The sequence below is a fragment of the Acomys minous genome (genome assembly GCF_964271855.1).
Source record: "Acomys minous genome assembly, chromosome: 14".
In the NCBI taxonomy this organism is placed as follows: domain Eukaryota; kingdom Metazoa; phylum Chordata; class Mammalia; order Rodentia; family Muridae; genus Acomys; species Acomys minous.
In genome coordinates, this window is record NC_140496.1 from 82,173,813 (window position 1) to 82,192,465 (window position 18,653).

The 18,653-nt window shown below is 38.7% G+C and overlaps 1 protein-coding gene and 1 long non-coding RNA gene across 13 annotated transcripts in view; one reads left to right on the plus strand and one right to left on the minus strand.

Annotated features, from left to right (window-relative positions):
• The window catches only part of LOC311583772, a 671,074-nt gene that overhangs the window by 547,023 nt on the left and 105,398 nt on the right, over positions 1-18,653 (minus strand). The gene's annotated exons all lie outside the window — the stretch shown is intronic.
• The window catches only part of CAMK2D (calcium/calmodulin dependent protein kinase II delta), a gene marked incomplete at its 3' end in the record, with an annotated part of 237,778 nt that overhangs the window by 119,210 nt on the left and 99,915 nt on the right, over positions 1-18,653 (plus strand). For all 12 annotated transcript variants that reach the window (XM_084757609.1, XM_084757608.1, XM_084757610.1 and 9 more), the window contains exon 4: positions 6,209-6,263. In XM_084757609.1, coding sequence (XP_084613735.1) covers positions 6,209-6,263 — 55 coding nt within the window. The remainder of the gene's footprint in view (positions 1-6,208; positions 6,264-18,653) is intronic.

Consider the following 18,653-nt stretch of genomic DNA (forward strand, 5'->3'; position numbering starts at 1 on the left):
AGGAGTCTCACCACACCTTCCTTTTAGCACAGCAGGTGGTTTCCAAGAGGTCAGCTGCCATATATAAAGCTTATTAAGGCTCTGTTTGCTTCGTGCATGCTAATCCTTTAGAGCAAACTGTAAGCTTAGAGGGGTGTGGGATAGCACTGCAAATATCAGGAGAACCAATGAGCTCCATGCAGTTGATCAGTTTGGCTAACTGCTTTTTTCCATAATGAAATTTGGCGGGAGAAAAGTAGGTCCTGAATTTGAGCTGTGCAGAACAGTTATAATTGTAATGACTTGAATCCGAGTTGCGTAAGTAATTTTGCAAAGTCATCATAATTGATAACCTTGTTTTTTTTTATCTGATAGAGGGTGTGAAATGAAAGCACAGGGGAGGAGTACTCAAATAACATGTTCTCACAGGAGTTTAGTAAGAAAAATATGTCTCCGTAAGATAATATGGTAACAATTTTTTCTGGGTTTCGTGGAAATTTAACCTAGAGTGTTGCACATGCTCAGTCTGTTTGATGCCATTGAGCTACATGCCAAACTACTGTTCACCTTCTTTTGACAAAACTGTGTGGTCTCAGTCCGACGTGTCTAACAGGAAGCCTTAGCAGGCCTTCTATTTAGACTAGAGTTTAATTCTCCCACGTTTCCACTTTTCCTCTATTCGAATAAATAGTCGAGTCACTGTACATTATGAAGTTCCTAATCTGCAGCATAAAAGTAACACCTTTTAAAGGATTATTGAATGATAAACAAAAGGCAAGTATGGCTTCGCTGCCCTGTGTCTTACTGTCTTCTCTAAGTCTTCAGACTGCCTGTAAGCATGTTTCAAACTGAAGCTCAAAGTGGCTTTCTCTTTTGGTAAAAATTGTTCTTCACTTAGCACTGCTTTTCTGTCTCTAGTCATGGAACTGGTTTTCTCCTTTTTTCTGCACTTTTCACCAGTGTCTCACACTGACCTATTAAGTCGCTGCAAGATAGAGAGGAGTGTCCTGATACACATAGAAACACACATATCTACACAACATACATTGTACACAAAAACATGAGTACATATAGGAACATGGACACAAATACATACACATTAATATATACATAAACACATCTAAGTACATATAGGTATGCAATACACACATGTACACACATAAACACATATATATACAAATACATGCATGCACACTAACATACAAACACATGAAACCAATATACATACATGCATGCACATGACATTAATTCTACATACATATGTATATACATACACACATGTGATTCATAGATACATAGACATAGTCTTCCCCCTACCCACATCATTTCTCATTCTCATATAATATATGAGAATATATAGTATATATATATAATATACATAATAATATCTTTGTATTTGAGGGAATCCACACAGTATGCTGTTTGGGTCTAGCTTGGCAGCATTATAACCGTAACTGGGTATTTCTTTAAGGTCTCTGAAGGCCTTGGTTTCCTGTGTCAACACTGACCCAAGTTAGAGTCATCAGAGAGGAAGGAGTTTCAGTTGAGAAAATGCCTTCATGAGATCCAGCTGTAAGGCATTCCTCAATTAATGGCAGAGGTCCCAGCCCATGGTGAGTGGTGGTCCTGGCTTCTATAAAAAAGCAGGCTAAGCAAGCCAGGGGAAGCAAGCCAGTAAGCAGTGCTCCTCCATGGTGTCTGCATCAGCTCCAGCCTCCAGGTGCCTGCCCTGCTTAAGTTTCTATTCTGACTTCCTCCAGTGATGGACTGTGATCTGGAAATATAAGCCAAATAAACCCTTTCCTCTCCAATTTGCTTTTTGGTCATGGTGTTTTCATTGTGTCAATAGAAACCCAAACTAAAACAGTCCTTGATACTGTGCACATTCATTATAAAAATCCATCACATTCACAGTCATGATCCTTATATACACTAAGTAAAATAATTCTTATAATAATTTGAATCATTTGAATTATGCCGAATATAATAAGAATATCTTCTAACTATATTTTATCTTTTATTTCTTAAGTAAAATTAAATATTACAATAAATAGAAATTTTCAATCATATGAAGATTTCCTTTTTCTCACCTCATATAAAGGGATGGGCTGATATGGCACCTTCTATTGATCAGTGGGAATTGCACTGAAATTAAACAGCAACATGGGGCAGGAAAAGGAAACAGTAACTCCTCTCTGGATTCAGGCCACCAGATTTGTGCAGTAAAGAGAAGAGGAGAATTAGGTCAGGAAAAGTATTTTAGCATTTTCTTCAAGTACCAGACTTAGTTACAGAACTTAAAATTCTATTCCCAGCATTCATAATATTGTTCTGATGTACGAAAATTCATCTATTTATTCTTACACTTGAAGTTACTTTTGAGTAACATCAAGTTATGTTAAAATGTAAAAAGCAGTGACTACCAAGATGTATTTTAACCTTTTTTTCTCAAATGTTTTTCTCATTATCTTTAAAAATTCCCTCTTCAAAACATGCAATTACCATAATTATGTGCACATGTGTGCAGTGTATGGCAGTTACAGAGCAGTTGAGGCATGAATGTGGTACAATCTGGTTCAACATACAGCAGCCATCCTTTGAAAACCTGCCTTACACTCAGGCTCAGGCTAACAGCTGTGTCAACAGAATGCTATGTGGTTCCCTCAGTCTGGAAGGGAATTAACTGTTATTTATAGGGAATAATTAATGTAACATTTTATAAGGGCAAACACATTTTTCAATGCTTGAGAATCTGTTAAGTTAAAAAAAAAGAAAGAAAGAAAGGAAAATGAGGAATACTTTAGCTGCCAGCGAAAGCTTGAAGAGAAGCAGTTTATTTCTGGCAGGAAAACCATCCTGCAAATTGTGAAGGTGGATCAACTCTAACAAGAAGCCGAAGAGTGAAAAATCACAGACGAGAACTGACCCATCCTCGTAAAAATAAGCATGTAAACACACATGAGGACAATCATGTAGTTCTATTTAGAAGGAAAAAAAATGTGATGGAGCCATGTAATTCTGACTTTCTAGTTTCTTATCTTAAAAACAAAATGGAAGGCGATTAGGAAGGGCATGAAAAAGGAAGGAGGGATGTATGCACAAGTTAATCCCAGGAAAAGACAAAACTGATTGGTTTGCCTTAAAAGTATTGGTCAATTTTGCATTAAGCTCCAAATGTTGAATGGCTGGGTACTTCGGACATGTGTGATGCTAAACATTTAATTTGGACAAATGGTTTCTCTTTGTTCACCATCATACTTGCTAGCTAAATGCTTTGTTATCACAGATTTCATAAAGGCTTTGAGCTTTTGTTTGACCTAATCACCTTTGAATAAGGATCACTTATCATTTTTAGATTACTATTTAGCTGTGAATCATACTATGAAAGTATTTTTCCTGATGCTATCAGAAACTAGTACTATTTCTCAAATTGCACCTGAGAAATATTCTCTGATTAGTTTTTCAACTCTGTCATCTGAGCATCAAAGATCGCACCTCCACTTCAAGCTTTTCCCAAAACAATGGGATAATGTCGTAGTGGTCTACTCATGTGCAATTTGTGGATTGTGGAAATGCATTTGTATTTTCCAAATTAATAAAGTTTTAAGTAACTCTATCATTAATTTACTTAAATACCAACTGTGTGGGTATCTCTGATACTGGGTCACTTAAGAAAGCACAGTTAACAGGTCTTGTCTTCTTTCCTTGTGTTAAATAGTCATGAGCAGAGAATGCAGTCAAATTAATCTTTTCATTTCTCCTGCAGGGGATATGGAAGCAACAATGCCATGCATCTTTGATACTGGCAAATTGAATAAAATTCTTCATACAATCATAGGACAGTCATTTTCATATCTATTATTTTATTTTAGGCATATAGGAATACTGAGATTTGGTGACAGTTTTTCCCCCAAATCCTGATATGACTTTGTGAAAGACCAGGAACTATGTGCTGGGCTTCTGGGTGGGACACAGGACTGAATATGCTTCCCACTTCAGAGTACTGGTGAGAAAGAGGTGCTATATTCAGAAGAATGGAAAAGACTTTGATTAAGCTGCCTCTCAGAATTCAAGAGTGATGACAACCTGCTAAGAAAGGAAGAACACCAGTGTTCATTGCCTTTACATGCACTAAGAAGTGAAATACTTTGATTTCTGAGACTGACTTCATGGCCCAAATCCTGTTGCCTCCTCTTTAGGCCTCATCATCACATTAGTTCCTTGTCTGTACGGTGATCAAAAGTTCCTCTTTCTCTGCCTCCAAGGGATTTCCAGAGAGGGATTTAGAGAGGTGTAGTGGTCACACACTGAGACCTAAAGTGGATGGAACAGTGTTATGGAGGGTGGCCATTGTAGTTTGTGGGTTAGGAGCTGCATCCACAGTGTAGACCCTTGCTCTGGGTGGTTGTAGTTTGAGCCTACTTAAATACTTTTCTGGGGGCACCTTTTCCATGTGTTTACCGTTGTCAGTGAGGCTAGAGCTAAGTGTCTTAGTTGGGGCTTCTATTGCTGTGATAAAACACCACAACTAAAAGCAACTTGGGGAGGGAAGAGTTTATTATAACTTTCACTCTCAAGTCAAAGTTAGTACAGGAACTCAACACAGGAGCCTGGGGGCAGGCACTGGAAGTAGGAGCCATGGAAGAATTCTTCTTACTGGTTTGTTTTTAATGACCTTTTCAGCATGTTTTCTTAGAGCATCCAGGACCACCTGCCCAAGGGTAGCCCCACGCACAGAGCTGACCCATATCGAATATTAGCCAAGTTGTATCCCACAAACAGGCCTATAAGCCAATCTTTCTTTCTTTCTTTCTTTCTTTCTTTCTTTCCTTCCTTCCTTCTTTCTTTCTTTCTTTCTTTCTTTCTTTCTTTCTTTCTTTCTTTGTTTTTGAGAGGGGGTTTCTCTGTGTAGCCTTAGCAGCCCTGCACTAGCTTTGTGGACCAGGCTGGTCTTGAACTCACACAGATCCGCCTGCCTCTGCCTCCCTGAGTGCTGTGATTATAGACATGCGCCACTGCGCCTGGCTTCAGGCTAGTCTTATGAAGATCTTTTTTCAATTAGGATTCCCTCTCCCCAGATATGTCTAGGTTGGTGTCTCAAGTTGACAAAAATCAGTTGGCACACTACAGTAGAACCTTATTTTCTCTCATGGATTTCATAAAAGCAGTGTGTTCTTCAAGCTGGTTGTTTTCTGTCCCCACTTGCCCTCAGTAAAAGTTAAACAGGAAGAATTCCCACCAGTGAGAGATGAGTGGAGGAAAGAGGGAGGATTTTGAAAACTAAACAGTAGATCAATAAAATAGTAAGTTTACATGTGTGGTTTGGTATAAATAGTGTCTTAAATTCATAGGATTCATATATTGGTTTCAGCTAGTGTCACTTACAAATCTATGCCATTGGAAAATCTTCATAGGTTAGAGAAACTGGTTTATTATTTTACCAGCAAATTCTAGGAGACACTTTTAGCTACTTTTAATGACTTAAGAAGGCAGGCTGGCTAGTTATGTCATGTTGGAACTCAAGGACAAAGAGAATATGGGAGACAGGGAGACCTTTTTCTAGACTAATGATTATCTTGATGTCCCTGCTGTGGTGACCACGACACTGGTTGATGAAGACTAGAATTAGGGCACCATCAATAGCAGCCATTCACACCCTATGTACTGTGACCTCCTTTATGGGTCAAACAACCTTTTCACAGGGGTGGCCTAAGATCACTGGAAAACAGAGATATTTACATTATGATTTGTAACAGTAGCAAAATTACAGTTATGAAGTAGTAACAAAAATAATTTTATGGTTTGGAGTCACACAACGCGAAGAACTGTTTCAAAGGGTTGTGGCAGTAGGAAGGTTGAGAACTATTGATCAATAGGGTTTACAGAAAAATATAAGAATTGCCTAAAACTGAAAATGTGGAATGCTTATAATCACCAATAACATTTTTTATAGCATTTACCTGGCAATATATTGATTAGTTTTCTTTTATTTTCTCATTTAATCTCTGGCATTTTAGTAACATACTAATGTCATTACAACCTAAATACTTTTTCCTACGCTCAGATAGTTAGTAATTATCAGAACCAAAACCCAGGCCTCGGGTCTTTTCCCACCCATGCCTTGCTGTAAATGATACTGGTATATCACGTTTGACAGCACCCTTCACAGGTCTGGCTTTCTGTAGGTGATTGTAAGAAAATAATACAAACTTTCTTTTCTTTTCTATAGTGAGACTTCATGACAGTATATCAGAAGAGGGCTTCCATTATTTGGTGTTTGACTTGTAAGTACATGTTTTCTTTTCGTTTATTTTTGCCATATAATTGAAAACTATAAATGTGATTTTTCTCATTGCATAGTCCAAATTAAGGATCACTTTAATATTTTTAAATGTTTTTCAAGTAATTTTCAACTCTAATTCTTTTAAAGAGAGACAGCTGCACAGCAATGTATTGTCCACATTTGAAAGTGATTTGAGCGTGTTCTGCTTTGCATTGCCAATGGTAATGTTTTCCAGAAATGGCTGACATGAGCAAAGCTTTCTATTGAATTTTCTAAGAGCTCCTAAAATTTATCTTCTATAAAAAAAAGAATCAAAGGAAATAACCCTGGTATTCAAGGTTCATTTAAGCTAACCAGACCTTAAATCAAGTTTCTGCCAACAAGAGAAAAGGAGAAATATACTCTTTGAAGGCATATAGTGAAACAGTTCACAGACATGACTGACTGACCTGAATAAGACACGCTTAATTGAAATCATTTTAATACTACTTATTTAAGATATTTAAAAATGACTGTATCATTTGACGATAACTTGACTTCTGGGAACAAGTCCACAGAAACTTTATCCTAAATCCAGGTAAAGTTTTACACCCAGAGATATTCACTCTATCATGCTTATACATGTGTGTGGGGTGGGCACAACATAAAGATCCAGCAATGAGAAAGAATTGTATAATTATAATACACTCATAGCAGTGTATTGTGTCGGGAGCAATGCATTTTAAAGTACACAACAACAACAACAACAACAACAACAACAAAAAACCCTCACATTAATCTAACAGTAGCTTAGTAATAGGTTTAATTAAGTCAATTTTAGCAACATCATGAAACCATCCTTCTGCTGGTGGCTGTGACAGTGGATTTGTCTTAATCCATGCTCTACCTGTATTTCAAAATTGATTACTTTATTTTCAGTTATCAAACTGACTTCCAAAGGGTAAAAATAAAAAGGGCATAGTGATGCTGTTTAAGGACTCTGGGCGGAGCACTGAGAGTTGTGTGGAAAAGTGGGGGGATGGAAGAACACAGAGGGGTCAGAAGCCCCACAGGAGGACCATCAAGGCCAGAGATTCTGGACACAGGGGGCTCTACACAAAGTGATGCACTAACCAAGGACAACCAAGCAGAGAACCTATACTCCCTGTTCAGATGTAGCCAATGGACAGCTCTTTCTCCATGGTTAGGGGGTGAGCAGGGACTGTTTCTGACATGAACTCTGGTACCTGCAATTTGATCACTCCCCCTTGACTGGGAGGCTCTGCGGGCACACAGAGGAAAGGGATGCAGACTATCCAGATGAGACCTGATAGGCTGTGGTCAGATGGTGGGAGAGGTGGGCCCCTTCTGTCAGGGGTCTAGGGGAGGGGAATAAGGCAAAAGAAGGAGGGAGGGTAGAAACAGGAAGATACAAGTGAAGGGATAACAATTGTGATGCAATGGAAAATTATAAAAAATTTAAAAAGAAAGTATTTTATCCATTGAGTAGTAAAGTTTTCCCTGGAAGAGAACTGACTTCCCCTAAATGTTAGGCTAGCACAAAAACACAATTTATTATTATCATGGTAAAAGAGAAAACGTGATCATGGCTAGGCAGCCGTGCATGGCCATCTGACATACCGTGATTCGTGCATTTCCTAGACCAATAGCCAAAGTTGTGCTTTAGCACAGCCATTTGTCCTCACAGGTGCAGCCAGTCCCTGGTGTCCTCATGCTGCGCATGTCCTTCTTTATCCAGTCTCTTCTCAGAGCACCTATTCTCATTGTGTTTTAATTTCTTCTTTTTTATATATACATTTATATTATTACACATATATACAATAAACTACCTACAGCAAGAAGAACCATGAAATAATCAGGAATTATATAAACGTTGCATTCATAGTGTTTTGGCTATTTGTATTTGGCAACCTTGAAGAGAACATCTTTACTATCTTGGTGCATCTCAGATTCTGAATGAAAATCAATATCTATCATATCTGATCTTTATCAACTTAAAAAAATCTATCTAGACGTAAAAACATCTTAATCCCTAAACAATTTAGCTTTTTCCCCCTTCATATATGTTTATTTTATTACACATGCATAAAACAAACAACATACAGCAGGGAGAACCATGTGACAATCATGAGTTCTAAAAATGTTACATTCATAGTGATTTGGCTATTTGTATTTGTCAAACGTGAAGTAAACATCCTTCCTGTCTTGTTGGATCTAAATTTCTGAATGAAATTCAGTATCCATCATATCTCGTCTCTATTAACTTAACTCCTTTATCTTGATCTGAAAAGATATTATCCCCTAACCAACTAAACTTGATTGTAAAACTAAACTGTCTGGCCTTCAACACCCCTCAGAGACTTAAAAAGGAATAAAACTTAAATTCTTGATGTAACTGGATGACTATATGTAGAAAAGTGCAAATAAACCCATATTTATCACTGTGCACAAAACTAAAGTCCAAGTGGGTTAAAGACCTCAACATAAAGGCAGAGACACTAAATCTGTTAGAAGAAAAGGTGGAAAAGAGCTTGGAACTCATTGGCACATAAAACAACTTCCTGAACAGAACTCCAACAGCCCAGGCCTTAAGGTCAACAATTAACAAATGGGACCTCATGAGGCTGAGAAACTTCTGTAAGGCAGGAGACACTGTCAACAGAACAAAGCAACAGCCTGCAGACTGGGAAAAGATCTTCACCAACCCTACATCTGACAAAGGTCTAATATCCAAAATATATAAAGAGCTCAAGAAATTAAACATCACCAAACCAAATAACCCAATTAAGAAATGGGGCTCAGAATTAAACAGAGAATTCTCAACAGAGGAATATCAAATGGCTGAGAGACACTTAAAGAAATGCTCAGCATCCTTAGTCATCAAAGAAATGCAAATCAACACAACTCTGAGACTCCATCTTACACACACACATCAGAATGGCTAAGATCAAAAACTCAAGTGACACCACTTGCTGGGGAAGATGTGGAGAAAGGGGAACACTCCTTCATTGCTAGTGGGAGTGAAAACTTGTACAACCACTTTGGAAATCAATCTGGCACTTTCTCAGAAAACTGGGAATAGGGCTTCTTCAAGACCCAGCTATACCATTCCTTGGAATATACCCAAAAGATGCTCCACCACACAAGGACATATGCCATAGGACAGGGATAGAGGGACCTAGAAATGATGTAATATAATACACATGTATGAAATTCTCAAAAAAATTTACATAAGAAAACATGTTATGACAGAGTGGCATGTGTTGGGTGTTATATTTTGCTGTTCTTCATTTTTGACATATGTGCATCAGGAACTGCCAGGAGATACATGTGTTGCAAGTACACAGATACCTTGTGTATGTATATATTGGAATACACATTTGTCACAGCTCTGTAAGCCATAGATAAACATGTAAGAGAAAAACACTTGGATTGAATATTTATGATTTTCTTACAAGAAGAACATTATGATAGGCAGATTTGGGCCCAGGGGTCCTGCTCAAACTAAGGCACCAGCCAAGGACAATACAGGCCGTAAACTTCAAACCCCTACCCAGATCTAGCCAATGGACAGGACATTCTCCACAGTTGAGTGGAGAGGGGGGTCTGACTTTCACATGTACTCTGGTGCCTCATATTGACCATGTCCCCTGGAGGGGGAGACTTGGTGGCACTCAGAAGAAGGATAGCAGGCTACCAAGAAGAGACTTGATACCCTATGAGCATATACAGGGGGAGGAGGTCCCCCTCAGTCACAGTTATAGGGGAGGGGAATAAGGGGAAAATGGGAGGGAGGGAGGAATGGGAAGGTACAAGGGATGGGATAACCACTGAGATGTAATAAGAATAAATTAATAAAATAAATTTTTTTTTAAAAAGAAACTTAAGTAGAAAGAATTGAATAGGTTTGTGAAAAAGAGTCAATCATGAAAACTTCAATTTTCCTTCTCAGAGACATGCACAGCTAACAATTTACTGTTATCATTTCTCTAAACTCCTTCTTTTGTACGCAGTGTGCACCAGTGGTACTCAGGGAGAAACTGGAGACATCGTTCGTCTTCTTTGTCTCAGGAGACTGGGATGCTTGTTTTATCTATTCAAGGCTTGTACAATTTGATAGGTGTCATTTATAAATATAAGAACATTTCTTAAGTTTTCAGCCTATTAGAGAAAAATGCTGCTACTACATCTAATATGCAAAAGGCCACTTTCTCCCTTAACAGAAACACCTCTCGGAACACAAGGTTCTCTGTTTTAAATAGTTTCTGTTGGTGTACTCAGATAGGAAATTTTCTTCACTGTGTAATGCAGCCTATTAAATGCCCGAGCCTTCCTCAGACAGCTAGAATAAATGCTCCACTTTCAAATTTCAAAAAGGAATACTTTAAAAGACTGTGATATGTTGCTTTCATCTATATTTTTGCCATCCTTCCACCTCCCACCCCTACTAAATAAATAAATAAATATTATGCTTTTCAGACTGTATATATGGAGTTCTGGAAGCTATTAGATAATTTTTAAAAACACATAACACAGGCCTAATGTGGTAAAAGCTTTAAGAGTGTCTGGGAATGAGAGCCACGGTTCATCCAGTCAGAGCTGTTAGGATACAATGGAAGGAGTTCACCTTGAGGTGAACACACTCATGCCCCTGGAATATTCCCTCATTCAACAAACATGCATGTTCTAGGCATCTCTTGTGCTAAGCGTTGCATGTAAGTTGCTGAAGTTAAGGTGAGCAGTGTGTTTTTTAAAGGTACCCTCCTGCAACCTCACCCTCCTTGTACCTCTATATTTTCAGGAACTGTGCTGGTTTGTCACATGACCTTCATGTTGACAGTATTTACCAAGCACACAGAGACATTGGGGCCCCATGTTGCTGGATATTTGGGGTGAGGGTGGGAGCTTCTGGCTACATCTAAGTGAATATAATTATTTTTTTCTACTCTGACCATTTTTATTTTGATAAAATGTTCATTGACACTGAAGTCAATAACTGCTTCCTCTTTCCTTTGTTCTTTGTTCCTATTTTTTGCCATACTTTATTGTTCTTGTTTTTATTTTTGTTTGTTTCTTTCTTCTTTCCTTTTTTGTCTTTTTTTTTTTTTTTTTTTGCTATCGTCTTTTTTAGTAATGGAAAAATTTATGTAAATTTATTTTTTCTCTCTCTTCTTAACATATCAATATATTGTACTTCTCCCAAAAGTATTTTTCTATTATCTCATAGAATGTTAACATAAATTTACATTTAATTTACAGTCCATTTCAAATAAAATTATGCTACTTATACATTACTTGATATACTTCATGTGTTTAAAGCACATGTATAAAGCAATGATTCTCAACCTTCCTAATTCTGTGAGCTTATAAATATAGCTCCTCATGCTGTAGTGACCGACAACCATAGACTTATTTTATTGCTGTTTTATAGCTGTAAGTTTGCTACTGTTCTGAGTCATAATGTAAATATCTGTGTATTCTAATTGTCTTTGGGGGGCTGTGACACACAGGTTGAGAGCCACTGGTTTAAAGCCTAATCGCTCTCTTCCCTTTACACATGGTCTGAAAGGCAGAGCTGTTTGGCTAATCATTACAGTGACATTGTCCTGCTTGTCACTCTTGCTGTTTGTTTGTGCGTTGTGGCTCCTCATTCACCAGTGCATTGTATGCACACATGCTCACATGTGCGCACACATGTGCACTCATGCTCATGTGCATGCACACATGTGCACACACAGACTCAGACACAGTTGAGCAAATCCTTTGTATTATTTTGAACAAATGTATTTTAGATCAATTGAAATGGCTCTGCACTTCTCACTTCTCCACATTCCCTCTTTGGTGGCACTGTTTCTTTAGTCATGCCTGGCTGCATTTCTACCATTTTCTTTCTCCCTGAAGATTTTTGCTGAAGTCCTTTAAGGCCTGCTGCAAATTCACCCTCACTTTTTATCTATCTAAAAGGCTTAATTTCTTCTTCATTTTTGAAGGGTAACTCAGAAAGATATAGAACTCTCACATTTTATTTATATATGTTTTGATTTCCTTATTGCATTCTTGTGTCACTATCAGCCAAGGTGCCCACCAGGGCAGTGTGGGGGTGGGGCTTCCTGCAGGCATTTGCCTTCCTTTTTCTGTGCCACATTTGACAAATGGTCCTTGCTGCTTTACATACTGCCCATTTCGTCTCTCCTGCTTTCCCCCATCAGGACATTATACATTTCATGGCTAAGCTCTATTGGATATTGTGTCCTGGCTTTCTTTGTTGTTTTTCTCTCTTCAGTCTTTGTGAACTGCAGCTGTTATATCCCCAAACTCCACGATTCCCAGCTGTGCCCAGTCTCCCTAAGAGCCCGTGCAGGGTTCCCCTCATGGGCCACCTCAAGGCATGAGATCACTAACATTTCCTTTTCGGCCTTCTCAGAGTTTCCAGCACTCTGTTTATAACACTCATTGTTCTTGCGTGGTGTCAAGTTTTCCACTAACGTTCTTTTCTTTCTTCTGTCTTTTCTTCCTTCCTCCTTTCCTTCCTTTCTTTCTTTAATTCCTGGCCTGACAATCCCACCATTCCTGACATGCCTGTGGTTCGGGTTTTTACTTGTGTTTCCTTATAATCCTTTTGGAAGGAACATATACATTCTTGGTAAAAGGCACTGTGTGGCAAATAGGCCTGTAATAATGCAGAAGACAGGTGTGAGAGGAAGCCTCCCTCCGTGGCCTGTGATTAGATCTCATTGCTGTGGTCATCTATGTCCTTATGATCTTCTCAGTGCTTTAGGATGGAGCAGGCCAGTTTGGAATATTCACTCCTCCAGTCTAGTAAAGCTTTGGAGGAACCTCAGCAATGTAGGTTCTGCTGAAGTAGCGTCTCCTGCTGGTAGAACCTTCTAAGTAGAACAGAATGCATGTCTCAGCATGCTCTTTCTTTCCCCGATTCATAAAGACAGAATGTAATTTCTCCCCCCCGCCCCAACCCCCGGGCTCACCCCGGAGTCCCTGTTGTGACCTGACACAGCTCTTGGACCTGGCTATGGTTTGTGTCCCCAGCGGGTTCATGTGTTGAAATTTCATCTACATTTTGAAGTGTGAAAGAAGGTGGAAACTTAATCCAGCCGCAGTGTTTAGAAGGGAGGACTTTGGGCGTCATTTAGCATTAGATCAGTTTGTCAGGGTGGCGCCCCATGATTAATGGTAGGAGGTTTTTAAGAAGAGGGACAGAGGGGAGGACATCCTAGTGGGACTCTAGATGAGAGAAGCATGGGAGAATAGCAAAGTAGAAGGATCCAGAGGGTCCTAGAAACCTACAAGTAGAACATTATGATAGGCAGATTTGGGCCCAGGGGTCCCGCTCAAACTAAGGCACCAGCCAAGGACAATACAGGCGGTAAACTTTAAACCCCTACCCAGATCTAGCCAATGGACAGAACACTCTCCACAGTTGAGTGGAGAGTGGGGTATGACTTTCACACGGACTCTGGTGCCTCATATTTGACCATGTCCCCTGGAGGGGGAGACCTGATGGCACTCAGAGGAAGGACAGCAGGTTACCAAGAAGAGACTTGATACCCTATGAGCATATAAAGGGGGAGGAGGTCCCCCTCAGGAACAGTCATAGGGGAGGGGAATAAAGGGAAAATGGGAGGGAGGGAAGAATGAGAAGATACAAGGGATGGGATAACCATTGAGATGTAACAAGAATAAATTAATAAAAAAAGAAAACAAAAGAAAAAAGAAGAGGGAAAGTCCAAAGAGTCTCACCAGGAGATGCCTTGTGTCCCTTCTGTACTCTCTGAACCAGAGGGCCATCAGCAGCCAGGGGCCTTTGAACCTACAGAACTGTGAGCTAAATAAACATCTTCCTAAAGTTAGCCAGATCCAGCTATTTTGTTTATAATAATGAACAACAGACCAAGGAAATGGTTAAACTCATCAAAGTATGAGACTCTAAAGATGATATTCACATGGAGTTTTTAATCTATTACTATTGTCCACCATGATTTTTTACTAATTCCCCACAATTTGTGATTTCCTAACTCACATTGGGTCTTGGAGCGTACCCGCCGACTTCTGCTCCAGTAACCTAGATTGTGCTATGTCCGTTGGCCTTCCTTTCCCTACAGAGAACATGGGCTTACAATGTTACGTCACTGTGTTGGCCTGTCTACGAAGCGTGTTCATTTCCCGGCTTGTCTAGCTCTTTGCTTGTTATTACAAAGTTATGATTTCTAAGCTTTTCAAATGCTGGATCAGATTGTAGAAGGTTTCACAGTGTTGTAGTTGGTTAAGTCATGTATCTTATAATTTCTTCAAAACTTATAAATTGTTTTCATTTGAAACTAAAAGTGAGATATAGTTATTCATTAGTTAGAGGTAAGAAATCAAGACCTGGAATTTGAATTTTTACAATATTTCTAGGCAAATAACCAAAACTAATTACATTTTAAAACACACCCACACTGGAATCTGAAGTCCAGATTCTTTAAAGTGGCTTACTTCTTCTTTTGTTCAAACTTTGAAAACACACTGTTCTCCAAAAGTTAATTACATATAAAATCATGGATGGTTATTAATTCTGTCTTATTAAATAATTTCACTGCAGCGCCTCAATCTGAAGTTTCACCTTGAAACAGGCTGGAATTACTCTCCTGGGTATAATTGTCATTTTGGGGGCCAGTGGCGAGAAGTGTCAGTGATATGCTGCTATGTGGAGAATCTGGAAAAGTTACAGTTTCAAAGATGTTGGACTAAGTTTAGCAGACAGCTTCTTCAGTGTGGGATATTTTCTACTCTGTGCTCATCCATTTCATCTTCCAGCCTGGACTCTGTGGCAGGAAGCCCAGCTCCCACCTGATCCCTGCTTACTTTTCACTTCTTGAGCCACTCAAACTTGGCAGGTTCTGTTCTTGGCTCATGACTAGGCTTCTCTCCCCGTCCTTGCTCATACTCGGGCGCTTTAGACATTCTCCACAAATAGAGTTGCTATTATAATACGTTCATTCAGCGAATACTGATTGAGTGCTAATTACATGTGAAGCAGTTTGCTAAATACTAGAGATAAAACCTGTGAATAAGACACAGACTCTGCCTTAAAAGGAGTTTACAGTGAACCAGAGAGACTATAGGCTGCATGCAGTAAACCTCAAACATGGGCAGCACCTGGCAGCAGGAGTGCTAAAGAAAGTCTCATGTGGAAAGGCCTGAAGACGTCTGGAAGATTCTGTAAATGGGTTGGTCATGGGGGATAAGTCATTAAGCATGAAGGTAGACACAGAGAGCACCAGTAGTGCTTTGAGACTAAAGAGAAACCATGCTGTAGCCAGTTCCCTGCTGGATTTATTGCGTCTTGCACTAAAATTTGATTCTGACTCTTAAAAACTGAATGTCATAATGCAATATATATATATATATAATTTTCTACTCCAGTGAGGTATAGTCTACCCTATACAAGTTTCTAGATTATGGGTTCAAAATATGAAAGGAGAGTGAAGGCAAACAATATATTTTTAATAAGGTGGCAGAAAATAGGTGCAATGATTATATGGGGCTGAAATTCTTTTTCCTTTTTCTCTTACTGAAAGTAGATTTAAAAAAAAATATACAATATATCCTAATGATGGTTTTTCCTCCTTTTACTCCAAGCTGGATCTACCCCCAGCCTGTCTCTTCTTAGAAAACAAACAGGCATCTAAGGGATAATCATAAAATAAAATAGTAATTAAAAACTCAGAATAGGACAAAACAGAAGGAAAAGAGCCCAAGAGAAGGCACAAGAAAGAGATAAAGATGCAGAAACACGAATTCTTTTGTTGAAGACTCTGTCTCTTGAAAACATCCATTCTTAAAATAGTTACAGAATTCTGATTAGAGATAAGGGCATGTTATCTCTCACAGAGCTCTTTGATAGCGTTATGGCTAAGAACAGTAGCACTTCAGTAGTACATATTTAGTGGTACTTTTGGAATTGTGTGGAAATGTGGATACAGTGAAGCACCATATTTAAGGAAGATGGTGAGAACAGATAAGGGAAATAACCTGCCTTCTAATAGTCAGGACAGCATCTATAAAGGGCACTAAAGCACACTAAGCATTTAGTAGACTCTCCTGGATAAATGACACTTCCTGTAAGTCAGAAATGAGAAAAAGTTACAAAGAATGCTTCATATGAAATCATATGTATTAATTGATGGTTCACATATATCCTACTATCACGTGCATCCTCCTAGTGTGCCATGTGGCAGCTCTGTGAGGTGCTCGTATGCCCACTATCTAACTTAGCAGAGTTCTTCTCTCTGAGCAGTCTAGCCAGGTCTTAGCAAAATAATACCTTTCTGAGTTTACTTCATTCTCAATGATATAAGTAACATATGTACAAGAAGAAAAGCGGTTCCTGTTGGTTTAGAAACATCTAGGTGGTGAGTATTTGACAAATTACACAAGTTTAGTATAAGACGATATCTGTGCCTTCGCGTCCTTTTCATATGCTTGTCATTTAGTCCACTTGCTTGGGTAATCCCTGTCTCTCTAGCCATGCAGCAAGCGTGTGTGTGTGTCTTTTGTTGGTCTATATGGCATGTGTTTGTGTTCTTTTTTCTTTTTTTATTTAATTAATTTATTTAGATTACATATCAATTGTTGTCCCCTCATTTGTATCCTCCCATTCCTCCCTCCCTCCCTCTTTTACCCTATTCCCCTCCCTTAGGCCTGTGACAGAAGGGGACCTCCTCCCCCACCATATGATCACAGTCTGTCAGGTCTCATCCTGGTAGCCTGCTTACCCTTCCTCTGAGTGCCACCAGGCCTCCCCACCAAGGGGAAGTGGTAAATATGGGGCACCAGAGTTCATGTCAGAGTCAGTCTCCACTCTGCACACCACTTTGGGGAATGCTGGTTCCATTGGCTAGATCTGAATATGTTTGTTTCAATTAGAAAGATCAGTTATTTTAAGATTTTCTTTCAAAGAATACTTGAAAGAGAAATACTAATTTTATTTTTCATACATGCTTTTGAACTTTATAAGTTTTGTATTCTAAATTAGTAAGGTAATGTTATTGAGCTCTTTCCCTGAGCCTTTAAAAACAAAGCTTTCAGGAAGTGGGGTGTGGAACAAGACTGGGTAATGGCAGGTGACTGTGATCAAAGTATGTCACAAGATTGAAACACATGTCTGAAAATGTCACAATGAACTCTATTCTTTATACAGTTTATAAATGTTAATGAAATAGTGCTCTCAAAAGAAATTTAATGGAAAATCATACTTTTCCTTCTATTCCATCACTGCTCAATAATGTCTTCATGTAAGGTTTTATGTAATGTGGATTTATTGGGCTAGGATGCATGATGCAGTAGAACATTTGCTTAGTCTGCTCTATGTCCTGAATTCTCTTTTCAGCACATGTGCATTACACACACACACCATACTATAGAATTTTTGTTGTATCATGATCCTCCGTTAATTTTCACAATTTTTATATTGTGAAATACAAAGATTATTGTAGCTTGTTAAATGAGAAAGTGGAGAATCAGACCTTAACAAATGACATTTAAGAAGAAGCCTATTTCCCCCTAAAGGACATCCCATTTCCGTCTGTGCTTAGTATTTTTATATTAACTGACCTGATACTTCTTTCATATCAAATTAAACCATGTATTTAAATTCAGATATTGATTTTGTTTCTTGATTGTTATGTTCTTAAACATCTTGTCTTTTTTTTTAATTGCCTGTGTTTAGGAAGCAAGCTAAGCAAGATATTTAATTGCCCCAAGAGCCTGATATTGATGACTATAATTATTTTAGCAACACAAGTTCCATTCTGTTTGCCAGATTCACAAAGAACAAGGATGTTTAGAACACACAGTGTAAACAAGGCCCAGCATGTTTTTCTCTCTGGTTGCATCTGTAACTGAAAGTCATGGAAAGAAGGGCATTTAGGGGTTTTTATTTGTTTGTTTGTTTGTTTGTTTGTCTGTCTGTCTATTTTTGGCAGCCTTTTATTTTGGAATTTGGAACCTATTCAAGTCTCTCCAGAAATGCTGACCCAAATGAGTCATTTTCATTTCATGGTCAGTAGGATGTATTTTGCCTGCTCTTGCCTGAGTGAAAAAGCCATGAATGCTTTAGTTCCTACCCCAGAATTACATGTCTGATGAATTATGATACAGGCTTCTTACTCTCATTGCTAGTCACAAACCCACAATATGTTAGCTATGAACATTCAGAGCCTTAGAATCATGCCTTGTGTGTCAACTAGCCTTCCATTGCTGCGACAAGACACCCAACTGAGGTAACCAACTCTTAAGAAGCAAAGGGACTTTTGGCTCAGAGTATCATAGGTTTCAAATCCTTGGGCAGTTGATGCTATTGTTACACTCCACAGAGTTCATTTACATAAGA